Consider the following 27,951-nt stretch of genomic DNA (forward strand, 5'->3'; position numbering starts at 1 on the left):
AAGCACTATTAAATACATATTTAAAATGTGAAAATTCTAATAATGTTTATTACAAGAAAACATTAAGTATAAAGGAAAATTCAAAATTAACATTAAACTATTATTCCAACAAACATAAATATAGTTTAAAGATCTATTAAAGTCTATCTTTAAGAACTTTTTTAAGGGCAAGGAATTTAAAAACAAATTTTAAGGGTAAAGAGTTTAATTTAAAAACAAGTTAGATTTTAAAAGATTTTTTAAAAAACTTGAGAAGTACTGAAGCCATTTAAGATATAAACATATTAAAGACAAGTAATAATGGACTTAAAAATAATCAATAATGAAAAATGTACTCTAGAATGCCTCTGTTATTGAAAAAATATATACCTGGTGTGTTGTTTTATTCAAAAATTCTTTATGAGATTTCACTCTTCTAATCTCAGTATAGTAATAAGTCTGCGCATGTTCATAAAAGGCATTTTCTAATCTGTTATAAAAAGAACATACAAATATTAAAGTTATTTTAAACCAAACTCTTTTCAAGAATCATATTTGTAAGACCTGAAAATAAAATCCTGAGAGAGATGTCTATTTTACTTCACGACTGAGATTAAAAAAAAAAAAGGGTGAAGCAAAGTAAAAACTAAATTCTTAGACAAAAATGTTAAAATTAAATGGTATACACTGAGCAAAAATCACAAAAGTCATTTACAATTATTTATAATACAAGGTATAATATAAAAAGGTTAAGTTAAAATTAACCTTTAAATCTGAGTTAAATCTAATTTTAAACAATTAAAATTAGATTCTAACTTGAACCAAATAATGTTTGAAGGAATAAATTAACTTAACCTGTCAAAGTTTTATAAATGAGAATGATAAGGCACTGACATTTAGATCATCTAACTTTATGACAGCCAGAAATATGTATTTAGGTCATCCTCAATGATTAAAACAACAAAACCAATTAGTATTATTAGAATGTCTCATAAATATCAAGCTTATTTTAGTTTTTAACTTGGCTGTGTACTCACAGATAAACATTCAAATATTAGTACAGAGAACCGAGAGCAAGTAGGCCTGACAGAACCTATGATTTCCTATAAAGTATGTTTTGCAGAATCAAATATTCCCTCTCTTTAAATATAACTGATTAAACAGTTACAGAGCTTTGACTGGAATGGGTAAATGCTGTAAAGCTTTCACCTTTTAAGTCACATATTTCTACATTATTTGAGGAATTTTTTGAGGAAAAAAATACATAACCAGTTTCAAAACCATAAATAAGTAAATGATAGATCTAGTCAAGAAGTGAGGTATTAGTGAAAAGACCAATTCTTTTAGTAAGTATTTAAAACTTATGCTCTTAAGGTAATATCAAACAACTAAGAATAATTTTGGGAAAAAACAGACACTGAACTTCTTTGCTCTAAAACAGAAAATCTAACCAATTGTATTATCATTTAGTGATTTCAACTAGTTGAATTCTCACTGTCTATGCTTTTCTATGATGTTCATTTGCCCCCTACATAAACATTACTTTCTTTCCTCTCATCTAAACTTTCAAATACAGTTATAGGTCTTCCTCTCGTCCCTAAAGCCTTCCCCAGACACATCTATCCATTTGTTCTCTGAAATGATATAAGATTGCAAATTATGCAGAATTTACACTTGCAATGCTCTGTGGTATTTTACATAAATATTTTTGGTCTCAATAAAGTAACTCCTTTTTTTTTCTTTTTATATTTTTTATCTGTAGATGGACACAATACCTTTATTTATTTTTATGTGGTGCTGAAGATCGAACCTAATGCCTCACGTGTGCGAGGTGGGTGCTCTACCACTGAGCTACAGCCCCACCCCAAGTAACTCCTTCTTAAAGGGAACCCAACTGATTAGTTTTGTACTAAATACACACACATACATAGATATAAAAACACACATGCATCTATCTTTTGTCTCAAAACAAAATGTATCCTACCAAATAATTTAGATTAAAACGTTAATTTTAAGCAGCTTCTTACTCTAGCCATTTATCAGAAAATAAGTGGTATATACTCAGCAAAATTCACATGAAGATCACCTGGAGTCCATTTTTTTACCAGCACTGCATCAGTTTTCAGATGAAGAACATTCAAGCTTCCCAACTATACATATAGATTTAAGTCTAAAAGAAAAGGGCCTTCCCAAATTTTATAAACTACATAATGGGCAAAAATCATCTTACAAGTTTAGGGGATAAAAGGAGAAACCACTCTATACTTAAAAGGAAATATTATTGAAGGTAGATCCTGGGCTAAAGGTTGAAAACAGAGGGAAGAAGCAGAGAAAAAGCAAGAGTAGCAAGTGCCTAGCACTACTTACATCCTTCTTTTCCCCTACAGCCTTTTCAAAAAAGGGCAACAGGAGAGAGAGTTGAATATTGCTTCTAGTGGTCCACCCACGAAAATGCTTAGAGCAATCCCAATTCTGAATGTTATAGAAAGGTAAAGACCAGATCCCAAATCTAATTGCCTGGATGTACATTATCTGTATAAGTTTTTAGATTTTTAATGAATTCAGACCCTTAAAATTCTTAATTTTTTTTAATATTGCCGTTTGTCTAATCTTTTATTTTTAAACTAGTCAAAAATTATTTCCAGTATTTTTTAAAATGTAAATGATAATAATGACAATGATAATTATGATGATAGCAAATACTTATATGGAACATACATTTAAATTGATCTCAGAAAAAAAATCATAATGATAAAGATTTACAAATGGCCATTTTTGGCATGTACTCTCTGTATCTCTGCAACACAACTTTCCTCTGATAAGCATCTGCTTTTTTCCTCATTATTAAAATGTCACCTTTGTTTTCAAAAGCAGGGTGTGTGTGTGTGTGTGTATGTATCTGTGTGTTTTAAACATTTGTTAGTTAGCATGATACTGACAGTCTGTATTATCCTAAGATAAAAGATCTGAAAATTTGGAACATTTATCTTTTCATAAAAGAAAAACACTTAACTCATCATTAAGTTTGACAACTCTTCAAAAAATTTTGCCTTAAAATGACAGTGAATCTATGCAATACAAAGGAGTTTCACAGTCATCCTCCAATAAATTAGTGTTATAAGCATTGAGACATTTAAAGAAAATTAACCAAATCATTGACTTCCTATAGTATTTGTCCTTAATACCTCAAACTGCTCTGAAAACACATGATTGAGTAACTCTGCCACCTTCCTCCCAGATTAATGAATGTGAAGATTTCCTAGTAGTCGACTTTATTCTCTCTCTGAAGATAAAATATAAATATGAAGAAAGGGTTTAATGTCTTCCCTGATCTTTAATGAACTGTCTCAAGCACTCCCTGTTCTCAGATCCACATGCTAGAGGTCATGGACTCAGAGCACTTGCTTTTTACATCAGTTATTGGAATACTATACTCTTTTATTTAAATGTTTCCTTATCCCCCAACAAGATTTAAGAGTAATAGCTGAAACTATACCTTCCGCTTCTCTCACATCCATGACAGCTACATTTGAAAGCAGAGGAAGACAGGCTCACTAGTGGTTAAGGTATGTTTTCTCAACTTTTCCCACCACTGAGGCTGTGTAGGGTTGTCCTGTGCGTTGCAAGATATGCAGCAGCATCCCTGGCCTCTAGCCGCTAGAGGCCAATATAGCAACCCCCTCGGTTGTGGCAATCATGCCCAAATGTTCCCTGGTGGGTAAAATTACTGTTTAAGAATCACTGGACTAAAGTAAAGGATAGCGAACTTTGGCTTTCTTAGCAAGGCCATGTGTAAACTTGAAAGCCGAGTTCTTAAGAGGAAAAAGGGAACTGGAAGATAGAGCTAGTATGATAGCACACTGACAAGAAACAGCATTGGAATGACAGAAGTACTGAAATACGGAAGTGCAAGGATGAACCATCAAAGCCTAGAGAGGGAGTCAAGAGCCAGCTGTGAGGCTGGGATGAGCCTCAGTGGAAATAAAAGAAAAGCAACTTGTATGTTATCTATACATTAATTATCTATACATTGTCCTTTCTTCTTTGTGTTTCCCCATTGGTAATATAGTTGCATTAAAATACAAAACTCATTATTCTTTTCCTCTGAATTCTGATTAATCAACTCAATGCTACATTTGGCACTACTATTCTGACTTTCTGCAGTGTCCATCCTATTGTTTATTATTTCCAACATGGAGATTTTCTTAATTGCATTTAAATTTTCTTGCAATTCACTTTTTTATTTGATCCTGTTGTCTTTGGATGCTCTCTCCTTCTAAACTTATGCTTCACTTTCTTAGAAGCCTTGTCATTTAATACTAATGAGAATACCAGATAGCCTACTCTGACAGATAATTTTCAGATGTCTGCTTCTGAGACAGAGAATCAAATGTGAGATAAATAATAAACAAAGATAGGGGCTGGGGATGTGGCTCAAGCGGTAGCACGTGCTCCCCTGGCATGCATGGGGCCCAGGTTCGATCCTCAGCACCACATACAAACAAAAATGTTGTGTCCGCCAAAAACTAAAAAAAAAAAATATTAAAATATTCTCTTAAAAAAAAAAAGATAAACTAAGCTATTCTTGTGTTCCTAATACTTTTGCACAATGAAAAGAAAAAAGTCATCTTATAGCTAGAATCACTGAAAATATTCCTATCTAAATATATATTCATGAAAAATGTAACACTATAAAACTTCTTTGCAACACTAAATATTAAAAACAATGCATAATAGTTACATAAAAATATTGTGTCCACAGGTAATTTGCTCTTTATAAAGGCTTAACATTTAATGGGACTCTGAGCCTTCTTAAAACATTTTTAAATACAGTGACAGACATATAAAGAATAAAGCAGGGCTGGGGTTGTGGCTCAGAGGAAAAGCGCTCGCCTGGCATGCATAAGGCACTGGGTTTGATCCTCAGCACCACATAAAAATAAAAGTATTGTGTCCACTTAAAACTAAAAAATAAATGTTAAAAAAAAAAGAATGGGCACTGGGGCTGTGGCTCAGTGGCAGAGCACTCACCTAGCATGTGTAAGGCACTGGGTTTGATCCTCAGCACCACATAAAAATAAATAAAATAAAGGTATTGTGTCCATCTACAACTAAAAAAAAAAAGAAAAAAGAAAAAAAAAGGAATGCAACAATAAGAGTCAAGAAATAGAGACACCACCATCATATAAAAGATCACACATGGTAATTACTGAAAAGTACAAGGGGATAAACCATTTATATTTCTTTTTCTTTTTGAGATGGATCTCATTGTGTTGCCCAGGCTGGCCCAGAACTAGTGAACTCAAGCAATCCTTCTACCTTTCTGCCTCAGCCTCAGGAGTAGCTGCAACTATTGACAGGGTGTCCAACTCATATTTTTTAGAAGTGAGGTTGATCTAGATGTACACGTGAAAAGATGTCAGTATAGTAAGTGAAAGATCAATATGTATTATATTACATTTATTTTTGTTAGTTTAAATAGTGTTAAAAAGATATGTGTATATTTCTTCCTTCACAGAAGACATTTTTTGAAAGTGTGCTTAAGGAATTGTTGATAATGGTTATAAAGTTAAAAAATTGACAAAAGGAACTTTCATTTTACTTTTATATCCTCTGTACCATTTATATTTTTTCTACTGAACATGTTTTGCTTTCTTAAAAACAAATGGGTCTAATATACCAATTTCTTAATTCCTAAGGAATAATCTAAAAAATAAAAGACCTTTATTTAAAAGACCTTTATTTACCTTATAATATAACCCACAAGGTGGTCAGTGTGGGGAAGCACAAACAAAGACTTTCCTGAGAGTTCACATGCATTGCACAAAGCTGCAGCCCTTTCTGAAGCAATGACATCTTCCCCTGTTGATAAGCCCCAGAAAGAGAAAAACAAAATAAGTAGTGTATTTTTTATATGAATATTTCCCCGAATCTGGAATTTGGAATAAAAACCTAAAGCACTTTTCACCATGTCAATACAACTCCTAGGTTCCTTTGAGAGCCTGGGGTTATTAACACAAACCTTTTAGGAAAAAAATTGTGGAATTTTCTAAGCCAGGACAGGAAGGCCAAGTAATGCCAACAGATACAACATATAGCTATTTTTAAAAACATAACTCAAAATGGAAGCAACAGTTCATGAGAGAAGTTTCCAAAACCACTTAGGATGGTATAAGTCTTAACATAAAAACAAAAAAAAATATTATGCGTCTAAGAAAATCTGGGAAAGCAGAAAAAACAAGTATTTAAAATGATGGGGCTGGGGTATATCTCAATGTTAGAATGCTTTCCTGGCATGGGCAAAGCCCTGGGTTCAAGTCACACATATACACACAAAAAAAAATGTTACATAAAATAACATGTTCTTAGAGGAAATTACAAATCCTATAGCATTTTTCTTTGCATTTGTATAAGGAATAAAATTTTAAATAAACCTCAAACTAGTAAATGACATGTTTACAAAGCAAATGAATTAACTGTTTTGTTAACGGATACATGACTACATTGGGAAGTAAGTGGAGCTGGAGGAGTAGGACTTAGATTTGTAATCTTTATTATAATTCTTTATTTTTTATAACAAACGTTTATTCATGCATTTTTGGTACTTTTTAAAAAATTAACACACCATCAACCCAAAAATTGAATGCATGAAAGATTTAAACAGTAAAGAATCTACATTCTGGTAATGAGAACTGGAGGTATAAAGCAGGAGTAGCTGCAACATTCGACACTTGCCAGGGTGTCCAACTCAATACTTTTTTAGAAATGAGGTTGACCTAGATGTACATGTGAAAAGGTGTTAGTATGGTAAGTGGAAGGTCAATATGTATTATATCACATTTATTTTTGTTAGTATAAATAGTGTTAATTAATTGACCTTTTGTTACCTGGGGGCAAAGGGGTTTTCTTCTGAATCAGAACCACTGCAACTTTTGTGTTTCTTCCTTGTAAACTTTGCCTGCAACAGAAAAACAATAAAATTAATTAAATAAATCATTTTAACTAAATGTATTCAAGCTTTACAAAAAAACACAAGTTTGATGATTAAATTTAAGATTGACTAAAAATATCAAGATTATAGTGAATCTTTTCCTGCACATAAAGAACCTATTTGGAATAAACATTTCAATTTTAAAAGTATAATCTTACATCAAGCTTCTTAACCTTACAAAAATCTGCTTTTGCAAAAGTTTAATATATATTTATATGGGTATTTTATTGATGTAGAAATTACAACACAACTTCTTTATAGTGATATATTAGTCATTCCCTTTAAAAGTGAAAGATTAATATGTGCTTTTATGTAAAAATTACAATACAACTTATTTCTTTTGAGTGATACATTAGTCATTCCCTTTAAAAGTTTAACGTATTTTTTTTGTAAAAATTGTAATACAATTTACTTAAAATTTACTTCTTTACAGTAATACATTACAGTAGTCGTGCAAAATAATTAATTATCTTAAAAGTGAATAGTGATAAAGTGAAAGGGACTAAACAGTAAATTATAATGTCTCCAAAACAGATCATAAATGCAAGAAAAAACATTTGCAAATATCTTTCAATTTGCTTCTAAATTTTGTTACAGATTTGGCATAAAATGCAGTTAATACTTAAGGAACTAAACAAATTTCACTGGAAGTCAACAATCCCCAAAGTGACCACTACAGTCCAAAGAGCACTCTATTGCCTTCAATAAATGTTAGTAACACAGACATTTGCAAATTACCATGGGCAGCCTGATAAATGGAGGTCATACCTGACAATTTCCACCCTGGTAGCGCATTCGGACTGCTTTTCTTTCCACTGAGGCTCATCCCAGTCTAGTTCATAGAACACAACCACCAGGGCTGGCACCAGATTCAGATGTTTATTCATCCAGCCAGTCTTTAAGATCCCTTTAGGAATGTACCATTCATACGAAGTTCTCTACAAATAGTGGTAAAAGTTAAGGAAGTGGTTTTTGTTTAATTTTTTATAATAATAGCAGCAGAAACCACCTATTGGGTGCCAAGCAATGTTTGTACATTTATCTCATTCAATATGCACACTACCCATTTTGAAGATGAGAAAATTCAGGTTTACAAAAATTAAATAAGAGTTAGCAAGTGTTAGAAGTAGAATCTCAACCCTAGAAACATTACATTTCCCATTTAAGGAAGAATGACCAAAGTCAAAGAGCTCCTAATGATGTCTAGGATCTCAAGTACCCTGTAAAGAAGTATCCAGTCACTTTCTAAGCAAATTCTACTCCTATTCTTCACCATTCCAGTTTCTGTTTTTGAAAAAGCTGCTAAAATTAAAATATTGGCTGAAATTTAATATGGCTTCACTTATTTCAAAGATATATTGCCAGGAAAACAATTCACTTTACTTGTGGATGAAACATCATTCACAAGCTTGTTTTATATCACCAGCTTGTGGCATGGTTCCAGTTACCTAACACAAAGCAAGCACCCAAAAAGTGTATCTGAAATTGAACAAAACTGAAAAGACCATGGATTCTATAACAATGATGTTATAGAATAAAGATATTCTATAATGATGAGAAAGATAAGACTTTCCTTTTAAGACTTTGTGAAATTTGTGGAGACATGGGGTTCTTTTTCTACAAATAAAAATGGCAAATGTAGGCTTATAGGTTACAAAGCTTTTAAATGTAATTATTCCTCTGGGTTTAAAAATTAACCACTAATAAACATATATATAGTGTACTACATAGTACATAAAGATGCCTAAGGTTTTCTTTATACACCACTGTAACCACTGCCATGATAAACTTAGGGATTTTCCCACACACACGAGAACAAAAAATGACGTATACACATACACACAGAGAGGGAGAGAATGCATACAATCCTAATGTCATTACCTTGGGTCTACATTTGGGATATTCATGATCTCCTGGGAGCACCTTGAAAGAAATTGGTACCCGATCAGCTCTTCGATTGGCACAGAAAGCATCCCAGACAGCTCGATGGACAGCATTATAAACTACATCTAGTCCAGTAAGTGTAACAAAAGCCATAGGCCGACAACATAATTCCACAGGAAAGTCCCACTGTGTGGGGCTCATAGTTATGGTGCCACAAAAAATCTGAAATACAAATGTTAATACATCCATAATTAATTTTAAAAAAACAACATCTATATATAATACGTGAATATCTGTCATTCAAAAATCATTACAAAAAACTGAAATGCTTTGAATGTCTGAAAACCATCAAGCCCATATAATGGAGGAAAGCAAAAGGTGAGTTGGATCTATTAAAATTATTATGTTAGATTTGTTTTTAAAAATTTCACATTAAAATAATTGTAATTAACTTTCAGATATATCAGTAATTTTTCAAAACATACACCAAACTTTGGAGTTAGCAAATCAAAAAAGTAAGAAGGAAATCAAAACAATAGGTCTACATGACCTATTTCATATATAATAAAAGAAAAATAATTATTGACTTATATAATAAAGTATAACTTCCTCTAATTTCTCTGTAACAGATAACATCAAATTTTTCAATGTCTAGAATATTATTAATATAATATGCTTATTAAAGTAACAATTATTTTCTCATTTTCAAAATTTAATATAAAATGTACTATTTAAGGGAATATTTGAAAGAAAAATTAATGGAATTTGCTAGGAGAGTATGTCTCTATTATGCCATTTAGCTAAGACTATAATAAATCCAAGTACGTGCTGACTGTGGAAAAACACTTACATGAAAATGTGCTTTTCCCAAACAAAACTGTGATTTTTTAAAATAACCTCATTTTAAAAAAGATGTATCATGAGCTTCTTAAAAACGTGATGTTTGGGAGCTGGGGTTGTAGCTCAGTGGTGGAGCGCTTGCCTAAGCACATGTGAGGCACTGGGTTCAACTCTTAGCTCCATATATAAATAAATAGAATAAAGACCCATTAACAATTAAAAAAGAAAGAAGGTGATGTTCACCAATATATCATACAGAACTCAGCATAATAGTGTGAAAAATGAGGTGCACTTATGCCACTACTTGATCCCTAAAACATGGAATATTTGTAACTGAAAAGTTAATTTAGGAAAGACTATAAGCATCTTATGTTCATGTACTAAGAACAATGAACATTGAATAAATGATTTGGAAAGTTTGCCAGAAATGATAACTGTCTACAACATAAATTGCGAAATTCTTCAGATAGATATTTTTAAGACAGGATTAAGCTATAAGGGCAAAGATAAAATATGCTATAACTAGGGGGAATGAACACTAAAAAGAGGTAGTCCAAATACAAGATATGTACCTTTGCTTAATACCAAAGAAGCCAGACTAGAGCTCTAAAGGTTAATTTTTCTTAATAATCCCAAACACTCAAAAGAAATAGCTCTCATCTTTGAATATGGAGTAAAAATAAAGGGAACTACAAATGACTTATAAAACTTTAAATCAATGCTAACCCAAGAGAAATATAATATCAGCCACATAAATAATTTTAAAATTTCCAGCAGTCATATTAAAAGTAAAAAGAAAAATGGAACTCATTTTAATAATATTTTGTTTACCCTGGTAAATCTAAAAACATCATGCAAACATTAATGCTATTAATGATATTTTGCATTTTTTTTCTTCACTGTCTTGAAAATCTAATATTTTATATGCACAGCACACATATCCATTCAAACTAGCCTATTTCAAGTGCTCAATAGCCACATGCGGCTATTGGTAACCATAATGGACACTGTAGCTCTAAATTATGGTAAATATTCCAAAATTACTATATGAAAACTGTATCATAAATTCCTCCCATATTCTACCTTAAAAGTTAGACACTTGAAATAGTCATGCTTATTTTGAAACATAGGGATGGAAGAATGGGAAGAACACAGGTCAAGGACAAGTGCAGACTGAATGGATGTTAATGACAGCCAGGAGAAATTTCCAGATATCCTGGAAGTAGCCAATGGGGCAACTAACCAAATTGACATTGAAAGGCATGCAGAAGCAGTAAATGAACATTCTGGATGGAGGCCATGTAATGTAAGGGAAGTAATCTGGCAGCTAGCATGGAAGATGTAAGGAAGGTGACCCAATCAAAGTGGTAAAAAAAAAAAAAAAAAAAAAAGAATGTGATGGTTATTTTTTAATTAACTGTAAGTTCAGGATGCAGGACATATGCTATTAGAAATGGAATCCAGAAATGTCCAACTACAAAATGATCAAAAGAATGACAGTTTGGAGCCGAAATGGGGGTGGGGTGTGAAAAGCTGATTTGGGGATGTGAAGCAACACTATTCCTAAAAAACTCAGGAAAAGATTGTGCCCTGGTAGCTCCAATAAGGACTGGAAGAGAAATATCTTTGTAAGCCCAAAGGCAGACGAAATCTTTCTCTCCTACTACCACCCACCACAACTGAAAGTTCCTAGAAATAAGCGCGTTTCATTTCGGGGCTAACAGGGAAGTTCCAGGATTGGCACTCCTTTACGCCTTAGGAAAACGCAGGCCCTCAAATCAGTACTGATAAGAGATAGTCATTTTTCTCGGCCGTCTCGCCAGGCCCCGCACATCTCCGGGCCCTCACTCACCCAGGACGCACGCCCTGGGCCCGCAGTAGCTGTGGCCGGTCGCCGCCTGCAGGGAGAGGACGAGGGGAGGCAGGCAGGGGTGTCACAGACTGCCCAGAACCTTCCCTACGGTCGAAGCCCGCGAGCCGGCTCCAGTAGGCGAGACTTCCTTTTCCCCACACACTGGCACAGGAAGCACTTTTTGGACCTGCGTGACAGCACTCTACACCAATCGCAGTCCTGGATCTTTACGTTGCTCCTCAAAACGTCAGGAAGGCGCTCCACTTCCCAGAGGAGAAAGATCTGGGGGCGGAGACAATATCATCCAATAGCAGAAGCGGTAAGTGGGAGGGGCGGAGCCTCTGCCGTTGCCGCCCTGCAGACTCCTACTAGACGCCTGAGCGCCCCACCTGCCACGGCCTCGGCCTTCCGCCCACTGCCCACCTAGTCCTGCTGGGTACTGCAGACCGCTGAGTGTGCGCGTGAACTCGCGTTTACGGCTCCGAAGGAGCTTACTCCCCACCCTGCATACGCGGCACCGAAGGGGAACGCCCTGGCCTCGGGGCCGCTGCTCTTGCTTTTTCTTAGTTGTCGCGAACACTGTCCGCCTGGGAGGCGCCCGGCGGGATGAGCGCCAACGAGGACCAGGAGGTGAGTTCTCGGGCTGGACACTCTTTTTCCACGCTAGCCCGTAGGTAGGGCATCCTAGCAGCCCGAGGCCCCGCACGTGTGTCCTTCGCCTTAGAGCCCGGCTGAGATGCCCTTCCAGGAGGGGTCAAGTATGTGTGACTGGGGGAGGGTCCGCCTTGACCTCACCCTACCCGCATTTGTATTTTTGCAAACCTGACAATCTACCTAGGTTCCTTATTACCAAAGATGAGTGCCCTTGGTACCCGACCCTGGTGTGCTCGGCTGTCTTTATATCCCAAGTTGCTTAACGCTTGAGTACTGAGTTATGCTGACTTGGAATCTGACCACCTTTAAATTTTAAAATGCGTTGGCTGGTAAAGAGAGGGTTAATTCAGTTAGTTAAATTTCTGGTCGGGGAAAATAATGACACTAGTGGCTCCAGTTTCTCTTCATACTGTCTAGTGAACTCATTTATCCATCTGTTAGTTGTTCAGTGACTACAAAATTTGTTGTGAGTACATAGATACCATCTGAATTGTAGGGTTTATGCTTATTTTATTGTGAAATGTTTGACATTGAATCATTTAATAGAGTTGGAAGGGATGCCAAAGGTCGTCTGGAGGGGACTCTTCTAACTGTAATGTGTATAAATGAGGAAAGATGTCTATAGTGATAAAGTGAGTGCCCCAGGCTGCACATTGAATATATGGTAGAATTAGGATTAGGACCCAAGTCTCCCTGGGTCGTAGATCAGTAGTATTTCCCTGTCTATTTAGAATGGAGTGTATTACTTGAAAGTCAGCATTTTACATGATATCTAAATACCCTTCTAAAATATTCTTTCCAGGTGAGTTTCTAAAACATTAATAATCCTGACTCCTGGCGGATTGGGGGGATATGTTCCTAGGAAGAACTGGAGGAGATGTTTAATCAATGGATACAGAGTTACAAGTGAATAGGAAGAATAAGTTATGTTCTGTTACACTGTAGAGTGGCCATAGTTAACAATAGTGTGATGCATATTTAAAAATAGCTACAAGAAGGGATTTCAAGTGGTCTCATCCCTGAAGAAACAGTGAATTGGTAGCAAGAGAAACTCGTGGAGCCTTTCAGAAATCCAGATAGACTGCAGGAGTGGTGTTTTTCGGCTAATGAACCAATTGAATTACCTTAAGAAGGATTAGATACATCTTGTTTTACATGTACTTGCTAGGTTTTAAGTATTTCTTCTTACTCTCTTGGGCTGTCATATACTATTTCTTTAACAATTTATTCTAAAATTTTGTCCATGTAGATTAAGGTCATCATCTTTATTTTATAAAATTCATGACATGAAATCTTTTTTAGAAAACTCAAACATATACCCAAATGCATTCTTTTTTGCATCTCTTCTCAGGAATTCACCCAGTGCTCTCTAAAAGTGATTGAGACTTCTTTATAAAGCCATGGTATTCTAAGAAATATTTTCAGGCAAGGATTACTAGTTTCTTGTAGTCCTATCCTCTTATCTTGAGTAGATCCTGTCAGTGTTTTTCTTAAAAGTTCTTGTGCCTTACCTGTTTTTTTTTTTTTGTTTTTTTTTTTTTTTTTTTTTGTTTTGTTTTGGTTTGGTTTTTTATAGCTTTGTATCATTCTATGGAAAGAATTACAAACATAAATAATATATGTAAAGAATGAGAATTTGTTTATGCTTCTTATTTTTCATCTTCAAGTTTAATACTTTCTCTATCCCAGGCTGCTTTTCGATAGAATGATAGAGGGCACCTTCTCTGGAGTTACTTTAAACCAAATCTTATATTCCTCTATAGTAGGAAGGAGGAAATCTGGTGATAGGATCTTCTTCACAAGATTGATTTGAGAATTAATTGAGAAGACAATGTAAAATGCTTAACGTTTTCTAATACATAGTTTCAAAGTAAGTATTTTCAGTGTGATTGTGATTTGTTGGTATGTACACATATATCATCATCATCTAAGTTCTTATAAGTTAACCAATTTTATATAGTTGAGTGGGCTTGAATCAGAAGCTAAATACCCTACATTTAATCCATTTATACCACTAATCCTAACTCATTGATTTTCTTTCAGATGGAACTAGAAGCATTACGTTCTATTTATGAAGGAGATGAAAGTTTCCGGGAATTAAGTCCAGTTTCATTTCAATATAGGGTAAGACATGGCATGAATAGGTATACTTATTGCTTTGCTAGGAAAAAACCAAAGATTGCTAAAACTGCTGATTATTTTTTTAAATTTAGTGTTTTAAATTTATTACATCTTTGTGTTTTCCAAAGGAGTTAAATAAAAGATTCATCACAGTGACGTTAACCATTCTTAACATTTAAAATTTAATTCAGAATCTATTTCAAAATCAAGATAACTTATTTTTTTATTGTGCCAGAATCATAAAACGTTAGACATGGAGAAACCTTGGAAATTATATGGTCTTGCCTTCTTAAAGATGACTTCTCTCCATTTAACTTCTAAAGCTTCTTTAGCTGATATTGATAAATATTAGGATGAAAATCCAAGACTATATTCCAGGTCTAGTGTGCTTTTTACTATCCTATGATACAGTCAAGAAAGGGTAATATTTTCTTAATTCTGCATTCTAAATATGTATGGATATTTAATATATGTAATGGACACATATGAAACATTTTTCTTTGAAATGGAAGTTGCTTGTAACTTATCAACATAAAAGAGTGTCATTGTTTTATGTTGTAAATAAATATAAACAAGTTATCCAAGAGATTATAAGTAATAAAAGATTTATGGCTATTATGCACATTGCCACCATTTAAAATAAATTACATAAGAAATAATCTTTATATATGATTTTATTGTAGACGATCACAGGAAGTAATTTCCTTATAGTTACTTCCTTTGGATGCTCTCTTCTCTGCTCAACAGTTCTCATTTCCCTTTCAAGTTTAACATTTTAATACCATTTTCATGCACATAGCAGCCAGGAGACTTTTTTTTTTTTTTTAAATGAGAGAGTATTTTTTAAATTAATGACAAAGACACTACAGTTCTAAATACCAGACAGAATCATGGAGAAATTTTTAAAATAAACTTAACACTACAAAGAAAACTTGGAAAAGTATGACACTTCTAATAAAAAATATATAGCTAGCTTCAACCAGGGGATTTTTTTAATAGCCAAAATTAAAGGTGGAGTCATATCCTAGGTGCTTCTGTTGAGTCCAGCTGCCTCCTCAAACTTTATTAACTATTGTCATCCTCCTCTTAGTGAATGGGAGATTGAAAATTTCCCTGTACTTTCCTAAATGTCTCCATTAGTATCAGTTATTTATTGAGCACTCAGCACCATATACAGAATGCTCTAAAAATCTCAATCTACTATCTCCAACTCATGTGTCATTCCTCTTCAATCCATCCTTTGTACTATAGGATGGATGTTGACAATTAAAGGAGATAAGTTATTAGAGTTCTGCCAGTGCCCGAGTCAAGCCCCTCAGTTCTTATATAGAATGATTTAGAAAGCTCCTAAATGACTGACTTTACTACTTTCAGTGGTCCTCCAACAGATAGTCATCTCATTCCCTTTTTTGAAAAGGATTCTCCATGGATCCTTCACCTATATAAAAAATGAGAGCTAAATTTCTTAGCTTGACACTCAAAAGACTGATTTGAAATGCCTCTCTAGACCTTCCCAGCCAATAACATGTATTAAATATAATAGATTGTTAAATATTTTCCTGAAGTTGTTTTTTTTTTTTTTTAAATATTATGTTTTTTGATACATTCTTTGCTCTTTCCCTCACCTCTTATCCATTATTCATCTGGCTTTTCCTTTAAGGCCTAACTCAAGCTGCTTCTGATATATTTGACCCATGTCTCCTATTTCTGCCCTGACTTTGAAGCAAAAGTAACCATGCTCTTTCTACCTTGCTCTATTTCTTTTAAACTAGTGTACTGTAATTTAGTGAGTCATCTAAATGAGCTATCTTCTTTAAAGACATGAGTGGTGTTGTCTTTTTTTTTTTTTTTTAATCTTCAGTATCTATTAGCATAGTATGAGACATGTGGCAATTTATTCCTAAGGATACCTGGAGTAGGGACTTAGTGATGGCAGAAAGCAAGTAACTTTTATCACATTTTAATTATCTTTGTATTCAAAACAAGCTTAAACTGATGGCATTATTGTGCACATAATCAACAGGTATATCAATAGATTCCTACATTTATTTGATACGATTTCTGAGGCCCACCTTAGATTGGTATGGAATATGATTAAGACTAAAGGGGTGAGGATGAAAAACTAATGTAAAGAAAATAAAGGTGAATCAAGTAATAATTCAGTTGAAAAAAAAATTTAATCTTATTGCTATTTAAAACAATATTTTTAGGGGCTGGGATTGTGGCTCAGCGGTGGAGCACTCGCCTGGCATGGGCGGGACCCGGGTTCCATCCTCAGCACCACATAAAAATAAAGGCATTGTGTTGTGTCCATCTACACCTAAAAAAATAAATTTTTTAAAAAAAATTAATATTTTTAGAAATAAATAGAACATATTTTTTAGAAAAACTACAGAGAAGGTGCTGATTCATGAACTATCCCATGGTTTTGTTAGAAAACCACCATGTTGCAACCACCAGTGCAATAATTGATTCAGGCAAGATTATTAATGGATGCTAAAACCTTGAGGTAAAAGATTTTTGAGAAACAAGGTATTCACACAGTTTTGAAGTATTATTCACAAGATTGCTTGGTTACAAAATGAAAAGGTACCTTAACACTGAAGAGATCTGGAGAATATCACCTTAACCAAGTGATCAAATTTAGGATCAGTAGTGATGATTCCAGAAGATCTTATGAGCCTCCCTAGATGATGCTAAGAGAGTATGTCACATCATCTATATGGTATCCTTACCAAAAATGTTGAATTTGAATCTGTATAAAGGAAACAGTCAGTTCATATCTAGCTTTTATATATGAAAACTAGCCTAGATTCTTATAAAAGACATTTAAAAAGCCGGGGAAAGTGCTGGGGACTCTTCTAAATGATCCTTTAATGAATTATATATTTGTGGGTTAGGGTGATGTCTGTTAAAGGATATTTTAGATATGATTGGAGAATTTTTAACATGAATTATAAATTAGGTAATATTTTTGTATCAATGTTGACTTTCTTAGGTGTGATAATGGTCCTGTGGTTATAAAAGAGAATGTTCTTAGGATACTTTACCCATGTATATTTGAAGACATTACTTTCAAACTGTTCAATAAAAAAAAAAAAAAATGAAAAATATCACACATGTTGGGAGAGTGGAAGTTGATTCTATGATAAAAAGGGAGAAATAAAGTAAATGGAACAAAAAGTACTTAGTAAATAAATTTCGGTGAGCATTCATTGTACTATTTCAGTTTTAAGATTATAATTCAAAGAAAAACAAATGTTGGGGAAGCAAAAGAAACAAAAGACATGCTTAAATTATTCAGGAATTACTGTCCAGCCTAAGATATTATTTTTCCTTACCCGTTTTCTTTCTCTCTCAATTTTATATTTCATTTTCTTATTTCTTGGAATTGTGTGAATGATATACAAATAATTGTATTTTAATTATTTGTTCTTCATGACTGTTGTGATGTCATAGTCAGAAAACTTGAGACAAAGATGAATTTCAGTTTGTGGATTGTTATTTTTGTCCTTTTTTTTTGTTTTTGGCGGGGTGTGTATCAGGAGTGCTTACCCACTGAGCCAAGTCCCCAGACTTTTTTTTTTTTTTTTTTTGAGACAGGATCTCACTAAGTTGCTTAGGGCCTTGCTAAATTGCTCTGCTGGGGCTGGCTTTAAACCAAGGATCCTCCTTCCTCAGCCTCCTGAGCTTTGAGATTACAGGCTTATTCCACCGTGACTCCCCATTATCTAATTATTCCCCCAGTTGATGTCTTCTCTTCATTCCCAGCAAACTTGGTGAAAACCAAAAATTTACATAAGATGTGGCCTTGGTACTAGAAAAGGTGATAGACTGATAGAGAGGCCATGGTCATAAACTACACCTGTTAAGGTAGACTGGGACTAAATTAAAAGTTAGACTCCCTTTATATTCTCCTTTGCCCCGCTCATGAACTTTTCAAAATATTACTTTTCTGATCTGAGCATGAGTATTGGAAAGAATTAATTATTTTAAAGATCATGATTTAGCACTCTGTCTTTTTATCACTTTTCACAAGCCTAAGATTTCCCTTTTCTTCAGATAGGTGAAAATGGTGATCCCAAAGCCTTCTTAATAGAGATTTCCTGGACAGAAACATATCCCCAAACACCTCCAATTATATCTATGAACGCTTTTTTTAACAACACCATGTGAGTAGTTTTGTTTTCATTGTTTTTTCATTTCACTCTCTATTTTACTCTCCTCTTCACATGTTTGTTCTGCATTGTAGATCATCAGCTGTAAAGCAGAGTATATTAGCGAAGTTACAGGAAGCTGTGGAAGTGAATCTTGGAACTGCTATGACCTATACATTGTTTGAATATGCCAAAGACAATAAAGAGCAGTTCATGGAGAATCATCATCCCATTAATTCTACAGTGAGTATGTGATGGGTTTTTTTTTTGCAAGATTCTTTTGTTGTTTTAGTTTTAGTCTGCTCTTGATTAATTTTAGATCCTTAATATTTTTTTTTTTTAAATTGGAAGCAGACTTCATCAAAACTAGAGTACTTATTTTCATAAAACTGGGATATTGTAGAACCTAGTTTTGTTGTTGTTGTTAGGTTTTTTTGGTTTGTTGTTGATTTTGATTTTTGGAGTACTGGGGATTAAACCCTGGTCCTTAGTGCATACTAGACGAGCTATCTACCAATAAGCCACATCCCCAGTCCAAGAATCTAGTATTTTTAAAATTTACTTAATCTCTTTATAGAACTTAGATTAGCTAAGGTTTTTCTTATGTAGCACTAAAATATGTATGAAATTGATTTCTCCATGAGACTTATTTTGTAAATAGCTTTGTCATAGTTCAATTTGAAGGTGTTACAGCTTTAGGAGACCTTAATGAATAGGAAAAAATAATGAATTTATTTCTAGAATAATTTTAGGAAATAATCATCTTTATGACCTGAAACATCAAATGTAAATCCTTTTTGCATCAAGTCTTACTTGCACTGAAAGACTTTCAGTTGTCACCACTAATTGAGTTGTATCCTGTGAACAATACTATAAGTTTTTTGGCAGCAAAGGCCATGTTTTCTACTTGAATGGTTGTGGCTTCCACATTCTCAACGAAACACATAGAAGAAAACTCAAAGACAAATGGGGGAGCAGGAGAGGTTAGTAACTGAGCACATGGGCCTAGGACCAGCCTGCCTGAGTTCAGATCCTCACTTAACCACTTATTAACTCTGACTTTAGGCAAGTGTTTTAATATATCTATGCTTAGTTTCTCACCAGCAAAATGAAGATTATAATAGTATCTACCTTATAAAATTATAGTAAAGATCAAATTAGTGGCATGTAAATCATTTATAGCCGTGGTTAACTCCTAATAAGCATTGTAAATTTTAGCTATCATAAATACTGACCATATGAACCCAAATGTTTTAAAGATTTTCTTCAGGGAACCAGGATGTTTTAAGTAGGTACATGTTTAACTTTCCAAATAGTAAAAGTTAACCAAACTGTAAATCGGTCATGGAACCTTGTATCTTTAACATAATACATATAATTAAATCTTCCTTCTTAGGGTTTTGGTTTTAACTCTTGCACTTAGTATTATGTTCTTTGATGTGAACTACTGAGTGAAACCAATAATGTGTTAAGGGTACCCGATTTAATAAGTGGAATTCTTTCATTTCATAGGTCTAGAAATTTTAAACCTTTTTTGGATATAGCTATATTTAATGTAACTCAGTAATAAGGTTGGAGTCTGAGAAGTGTTTCTTCTTTTTAATTTTTTTTCAGACATCTATAAGCAATATCATCTCTGTTGAAACTCCTAATACAGCTCCATCAAATAAGAAAAAAGACAAAAAAGAACAACTTTCTAAAGCCCAGAAACGTAAACTGGCAGACAAAACAGGTTTGTGTTATTTTTTGTCTTTTTATAACACAGATAAATGGGTTGCTTTTTGGCATGATATGGATACTTAATATATTTAGATTTAGAATATTAATTCTCTATTCTTTATTCTTGGAACATTTAGATCAGAGACTTCTTGGGTCACAGGAATGTTATAGATATTTAATGCTACTTTATCACAAGAGATAATCATTTGAAAATAAGATCACTGAGTGGCAAAGTAACTATAAATGAGTCTGAAAATGAGCAACATTAGAATAGTATGGAAAAATGTATGTCCCACTTGTACACTCTAGCATGTTTGGGGTTTTCTAATTTACCTTTATGGCACATGTACATAATATTAAAAACTGTATAGAATAAACCTTTCTCTTGAAATGAAGTCTGATAACACCATTAAATCTTAGCATTGTAAATAATTTAATAATTTTGTATATAGTTAACTTATTTGTACAACAACAATAAGATTTAAGAACAGAAATCCCATGTGTCCTAAACCAGAGTCCTTTAGAAAAGGATTATAAACTTCTACAATATACTTGATACCTTTACTTAACTTGGAAATTTGCAAATTGATATCAGTCTATAAATTTTTCCTGGTTGGGAAAAATGTGAACACTATCATGCATACACATTTACACTTAAAAATCTGTGCGCTACTGGTGTAAGGTTATAAAATGCCCTTTACTAAAAACTGATCCTTTTATTTTGGTGAGGGGGTTTAAAATTCTCTTGTAGTAGGATTGGTGGTTTATGTTTTATTTAATGTCTGTCTGTGGCAGAATATAAATAAAGCAACCCTGTGTTAGTCCTCAAAACTACATTTTTGAAATTGTAATGGTTTCTGAAATAAAAATCTAGGCATCTGTTATACCTCATGTCAAAGCAGCATTAAAATATGAACAATGGAAACAATACATTGTTAACATGCTATGGTCTGTTTTCTAGAATTTTGGTTACTATTTTTTTGCAGTGTTTTCGCATTTGTGTCAGTTACCTGTTACTTTCAAGAAGAATGACCTATGATCACTTTTTTTCACTAATATCTCCCAAACTTCATTCTCTTTGATGATATCCACCTAAATTAGTTGTTTTCTCCTTATAATGGCAATGTAGCAGTTAGTGACTTGAAGCTTTCATTCCTAATAAAATTTTAATAGGACACAGCACAGTGAGTAAGGTATAATTAACCAAAATTAGTGACCTTCCACTGTGTACCTCATAACTAACAACCAGTAGGATAAGATTCTTATTGGCATGAAAGAGAAAAGAACCATTAGCATCTAAAATTGAGCTCCAATAATATTGCCTCTTTCCTATACATCTAAAATTGAGCTCCAATGATATTGCCTCTTTCCTATAAGAATCCTGGGGTTAGGAGGATAGGGTCATACTCAGTGGTAGAGCACTTGCCTAGTACATGTGACGCACTGGGTTCAATTCTTAGCACCACACAAAAATAAATAAATAAAATGAAGGTATTGTGTCCATCTACAACAACAACAACAACAAAAGATATTTAAAAAAAAAATAAAGAATCCTGGGGTTATTTGCTTTTTCACTTGCTGTAAAATTAATACAGGTTGATTATCCTTCATCTATTTAAGACCAGAAGCATTCAAATTTTGGAATATTTGTGTAGTTATCAATTGAGCAACCCTATTCTAAAAATCCACAATCTGAAATGCTCCAAAATCTAAAACTACTCAAACAGTTTCAAATGTTGGAGCATTTTGAATTTCAGATTTTTGGTTATGTATGCTCAGTCAGTATTATTTTTAATATAGATTTTGATGGCTTCATAAAATGAGACATACATAGAACATACTTGAAGCATAAAGGAAATCAAGCCATTTGAATTAAATAATTTTAAAATAGTATTGATTGTTTTGAACTTGTATCAAAAGAATGAAAACACCTTATAAACTATGAATTCTTCTGTAAGTTCTTATGAACTTGTTTTCAAGTATTCTCAATAGAAGAATTATTTAAATAATACTTTATCAGAGCACAGCCAATTTTACATAAATTAACCAGGCCTCTTCTTAGTCTTGAAGCCACCCATATGTTTGTGAGACCTCCTGTGTTGGCCTAACTTCCTGGTGTGAAATGCTCATTTAAGAAACAGTGAACTAGCACAACTTCTTACTTAATAGGCAGGGACTTTATATAAAGAAGAATTCTGCAATCCATGAAACTAATAAATTGATTCCAACCCACCTGTGTATTTTTCCTTAATAATAGGTTTTGTCTTGAGTGGAAACAAAGTAAATGTAAAAAGGGGATATACATCAACTACTTTGCAAAAATTCCCAGGAGAATGGTGCTTTCAACTCACAAAGATGATAAACTATTTTTATGACTTAGAAATATGGGATTTAAACCTTGAATCTATTTGCTGTATATAATGTACAAAATCATATTTGTTAGAAAATTTGGAACTGGCTGAGTCTTAGAAATACAATTACTCTATTTTATTCTTCAGATCACAAAGGGGAACTTCCTCGAGGCTGGAACTGGGTTGATGTCGTGAAGGTATATAATATTTATATTCTCGTCTTCAAAACTGTTACAGTTATTGCCATCAATTAATGAAATTTATGTTTTCAATTCCTACCCTCTCTGCAATCTTTGGAATTTCCTGGGATGTCTGTTTACATTCAGCATGTAAGTATTTTTGAAATATCCTTCGTTCTTGGCTTCCTAATATCCTGAGTTTTAGATGTTCTTTTCTTAAGTATTGCAAAGTCTACAGAAGTAAGTTATTGCTACAAAAAGCATGACTGTTTACATAAGTTTATATCAAGAATGGACATGCTTATAAATGACTTTAAATTATGGATAATATGGAAACTGAAGAAAAAAACAGTCATGGAAAGGAATGCTTCAGTTTTATTTTTAAGTACAGACTATAAATGTAGTTGCCCATCATTAGCAAAAAAGATTTTCTGGATTTGTTGCTTAAAATTGTTTACATTCTATTTTTAAATTTCTCAAATTTGTCTTGCACTTTCTAGTTTCAAATATATTAACTTACATTTAACACAGTAAGGTAGTTCTCTTTGTAGGACTTCATGAAATAAGTTTTGCATGGCAATTAGTCCACATATGCTGTAAGTATTTAAAAGTAAAGATTAGGGTTTTAGTGAGGACCCACAGATATGAATAATTTACAAGCAGCTTATTCTTTTTTTTTAATAGAACAGGATATATGTTCATCAATCAATAGTGACTACTCTCTTTTTAAAAATATCTTTATTATTTTTATGTGGTGTTGAGGATCAAACCCAGTGTCTCACACATGCTAGGCAAGGGCTCTACCACAACCCCAGCCCCAAGCAGCTTATTCTTTTTTTTAATTTTTTTTATTATTTTTATTTTTATTTTTTTAAAGAGAGAGTGAGAGAGAGAGAATTTTTTAATATTTATTTTTTAGTTTTCGGCGGACACAACATCTTTGTTTGTATGTGGTGCTGAGGATCGAACCTGGGCTGCACGCATGCCAGGCGAGCGCACTACCGCTTGAGCCACATCCCCAGCCCAAGGAGCTTATTCTTGAAGTTTATTTTAAAAGCAACTATTTGGCCCATGAAATGTGTGTTCTATAGAAACTGTTTAATCTTTGTATGTCTAGATATAGGGGAAAATTTTTTTCTAAGAGTAGGGAGCCATGAGGTGCAAAAAGAATAAAGATGCACAATATATCTTCCTCCCTTCCTGGGCTAGAGGCTGATCCCATAGATAATTCCATTAAGAAAAAGTTACACTGACATTGGCTCATTATCTTTCCTTTGATGCTTGAGAAATACTTCATGTTGTCCTGCATGTAGCTCGCCATCTGAACACATTTTCTCCCCAACATGCTCTGTGCTCTAGAATGATCTGTTTTCTCAGTCAGATGCTGATTCCCTAGCACAGCAGATCTCAGCTGAAAGTGAGAAGAAAAATAATCTGATTTATCTAAAAGGGAGTGATAGTGTTCCTCCTTCCCTAGCTCCAAAAGCTGTTTTTGAGAGAGTCCCTGATAATGTAAATAAAATTCCAAGTTTAAAAAAAAAAAAAAGTAAAATTCAAATAACCCAATAATCTTGGGAGATGGAAAACATTTTTTAAATTGGTGCATTATGATTTAATGGTGGGATTCATTGCAGCATATTTGTAAATGCACATAACATAATTTGATAGCTTTGTTCCATAGTATTCTTCCTAGGAAAAGATATTTTTAAGCCAATTACCTACTAGACAGTTTGTTCCCAGAATCTATTACTTTTAGCCAGTGGTTTACAAGTGTGATTCCTGGTATTCCCAGAATCTATTACTTTTAGCCAGTAGTTTACAAGTGTAATTCCTGAGACCATATCAGGTGGTATGCAAGGTCAAAACTATTTACATCACAACTTTATGATGTTGTTTGATTGTTTTATTCATTTTCTCCTGAGAGTTCAGTAGCATTTGGAGCAGCTGCGTGAACTGTGATGATGTCATCACTAATGCTCTATTAAATCACTAACAGAATGTGTGCTTTTTATATTCTTACGTTTTCCAAAAATTTCTCAGGTAGTAAGTTTGGAATCTAACAGTGTATGTTATTAATTGGGCTGTTCTTGATACTTCTGTGTATTGTCTTTCATGATATCTTCTTTACTATAGAAAGAAATTTGTGAGACTCTCCAACCAGCTTCTATTGAGCTAGATAATAAAGAGATTTGTAAAAATGTAAAACCAGCCCCACTCTTAAATATTAAGTTTGGTTTGTTTCAGAAACTAGTTATATTTCCTTAAAAAATGGTATTGGGTTATATAATGGGTTTATTTTATTTTTACATGAGTGAAACTTCTTGGTTTTAATTTCAAATGCAGTAAGTAAAAACCCACACTTTAAAAAAAAAAAAAAAGAAGAAGAAGAAGAAGAGCTTTTAGGGGCCTCAGTGATTATGTGAAGAGTTTTGAAGTGTTGAGAATCACTACCCTTAGTAGTTCTCCTTTTCACAGCTTCCCATATTCATGAGAGTTATTGGGTACACTGGGGTTTCTCAGTGACTGGGTAGTTATTCTAATCAGAATTATTTTTGTATTACTTGAGAATTTTCTCTGCCTCACCCCCAAATTTACCAACTCCTACCAGAGATTTATTAGAATAGAATTGTAATTTAAGATATTTTAATGATGTTTTCAAAATTACACTTTAAGAATTATTTGGTTAAAATGTCTGTTGGGCTGAGCATGTAGCTCAGTGGAAGAGCAAGGACAGAGCCTTGGGTTCAATCTCCAGAACTGACAAAAAAAAAAAAAAAAAGAATTTATTGTCTTGATAGAAAACAAAAACAGAATGTCATTTCTTTTATAAATGACACCTTCTATTTGTATAATCTTTGTTCTAATTTATTTTTTTCTTGGCAAGCTCCAAGGAATATTTTTTCCTCTTGTTCTGTTGAGGTTATATATTTTTGTCGAGGATATGTTTTTAAACCTGTCTGAAGTAGCTAAGCCTATGATAAAAGCCATAGATATTTTAAAATTCAAGTTACTTGAACCTTAAAAGTAATAGATTCTGTTTGTTTGATATTGAATGGAAATAATGACTCAAATACTATGATTGCTTAAACTTGTTGCATATTTCTTTTATCTTTTTTTTTAATAGTTAAGCAAAACTGGCTCTAAAGATGATGAATAACACTTGGAATTTGAGACAAGGAAAGAGCATCCTTTAAAAGTAAACTGGGTTCAACATCTTTCATTAACTATTTTCTGGTATTGAGGTGACTTTTTATAAAATGCAGGTTTTTTTGTATGTTTCTTACATTAAAAAATGTTGTCAGTGGAAAGTTCATGAAAAGATCTGGTTATATTACATTATTTTCACAAACTTGCCTTAATAAAAGGTGAAATGTTACTGTTTAGTATACTTTATGAAGCCTATTAAGCTTTATAAATGGACAAATATGGGAAATAATAATCAGTGTTAATTTGTATGATCTGATTGTAGTGGCTATGAGCCCTTTTCAAATGTCTTCCCAATACAGCAGAATTTTACATATACAGTTATTCCGTAGTTATTAATTATAGATTTCCCATCTTAAAGTCTTCATCTCTTCTTTTGCTTAATCACTGAAGCATAAATTGCTTCAGAGAAATTTAAATACCAGTATTTAAACTTTTTATGAAACTCTTTGTAGTTAGTTCCTTTTTATTTTTCAATGATGAACTGTTTCCCTTTAATAAATTGGTATCTATTTATACTTTTCTTTTGATTTGGGTCAGGTGTTTGATCATGAGAACTTTCAATGATATGTGTAATAGGAGAATATAAAAACAAACCTGCCAAATACATTAGAAAGCATTTGAATAAAATGCTGGCTCTTATTTAAAACATTTGCTGCATATACTAGGATGGGAATAAAAGATGCCTTAATATTTAATTTTTGTATTGTTGGAGACAATGATTTTAATAAATTCCTATTTATCTGCTATTGTGGTGTTTTCGTTGTTAGATAACTGACGTCTAAGTGGGTTCAACATAAAACCACACTTCAGGTCTTGTTATTTTTATAGTGTCTTTGAATATCCAAATGTACTTCTCAACCTCTGCATCTTTTTAATAATATTCATAGAAGTCTTTCAAATGCTGAACTGTTACACATCCTTGATTTTTTAAAATCATTAATAGAGGAAACTATTGGTATAGTTTTACTAAGGAAAGTTATTGATGTTTATGTGTGATTTACAGTGATTTCGTGTATGCTCCCCAGCATTAAGAACACTTAGGACTACTGCTGTATATCTGAAAGGGTAGTTTGTTAGTATGTGAAGTTATTCTGCAGGTTTAAAGAATAATTAACTTCTAAAGAAATTACCTTAGCATAAGAGCAGTTTGAGATGTTTCTATGGTTTTTACTGTTAAATTTGCCATCAATTAAATCATTTGAATGATATAGTAAGTATAATTATAGTGAAAGAATTTAATCTCATTTTAAAAGTGGAATCACATTTTATTTCTTGAATTAATATCAAAATTGAGGACCACTAGAATTTGACAACTTTTGTTTTTAGGGTTGTTTATGTGTAGTTTTTGTTGTTGAGTAGATTTGTTTGCTCATTTAAAAAAACTTGGTAGTGGAAAAAATATTTTGTTTTGCTTTGAAGGTTCTGAAATTTTTCATGCTTATTGTGGTTCATAGATTACAAAGAATAATGCTAGTTAAATGCCAATGAACTATTTTTACTCTTTTTATATTTCTGGGGGTGATGGTGGCAATGGTGCCTCTTATTACCTTATGTAAAACACTTGAACATTTTCATCAATATTGCCATCATCTGTGTAACACTCCCAGTATATTTTCTCAAAGCCTGTTTACTTAAAAATGTGTGGAATGACATAACTAATAAGCAATAAAGTCTGAGTTACAATGACTTTCCTACATGTTTTATTTCACATCACTTCAGAGAGAATTGTTGGTTTTATAAATCTCTGTAGCATTATGGTATGAGATAAACCCTCTATTGGAAATTGTGCAAATTGTTGAATTAAAAAATATTTTCCAGGCTGAGGTTGCAGCTTACTAGTAAAGCACTTACCTAGCACGCACAAGGCACTAGGTTTAATCCCATTACTACAAAAAAGGTTTTCAAATGAACTCGGAAGAAAGTTTTACCCATAGTCAAAAAAAAAAAAAAAAAAAAGGGAGTTGCAAACTGCAGGTTAAGGACAACTTTAGTTTTCACAGCCTCAGGGTCCCAAATG

The 27,951-nt window shown here is 33.2% G+C and overlaps 2 protein-coding genes across 2 annotated transcripts in view; one reads left to right on the plus strand and one right to left on the minus strand.

Annotated features, from left to right (window-relative positions):
- The window catches only part of Trappc11 (trafficking protein particle complex subunit 11), a 45,162-nt gene extending 33,461 nt beyond the window's left edge, over positions 1-11,701 (minus strand). The window contains exons 1-6 of the mRNA XM_027927022.2: positions 11,547-11,701; positions 8,852-9,076; positions 7,739-7,908; positions 6,867-6,937; positions 5,727-5,841; positions 370-469 (exon numbers count right to left, since the gene is read on the minus strand). Of these exons, the coding sequence (XP_027782823.1) occupies positions 370-469; positions 5,727-5,841; positions 6,867-6,937; positions 7,739-7,908; positions 8,852-9,055 (660 nt within the window). The 5' untranslated portion in view covers positions 9,056-9,076; positions 11,547-11,701. The remainder of the gene's footprint in view (positions 1-369; positions 470-5,726; positions 5,842-6,866; positions 6,938-7,738; positions 7,909-8,851; positions 9,077-11,546) is intronic.
- A 188-nt stretch (positions 11,702-11,889) lies between these two features.
- Rwdd4 (RWD domain containing 4) lies at positions 11,890-26,678 on the plus strand. The gene is made up of 7 exons (XM_071610508.1): positions 11,890-12,176; positions 14,244-14,324; positions 18,384-18,493; positions 18,574-18,721; positions 20,093-20,210; positions 22,696-22,745; positions 25,852-26,678. Exons 1-7 carry the CDS (start codon positions 12,153-12,155, stop codon positions 25,882-25,884), a joined length of 564 nt encoding a protein of 187 aa, XP_071466609.1. The 5' UTR covers positions 11,890-12,152; the 3' UTR covers positions 25,885-26,678.
- Positions 26,679-27,951: the final 1,273 nt, after the last annotated feature.

The sequence above is a fragment of the Marmota flaviventris genome, chromosome 3 (genome assembly GCF_047511675.1).
Source record: "Marmota flaviventris isolate mMarFla1 chromosome 3, mMarFla1.hap1, whole genome shotgun sequence".
Taxonomy (NCBI): domain Eukaryota; kingdom Metazoa; phylum Chordata; class Mammalia; order Rodentia; family Sciuridae; genus Marmota; species Marmota flaviventris.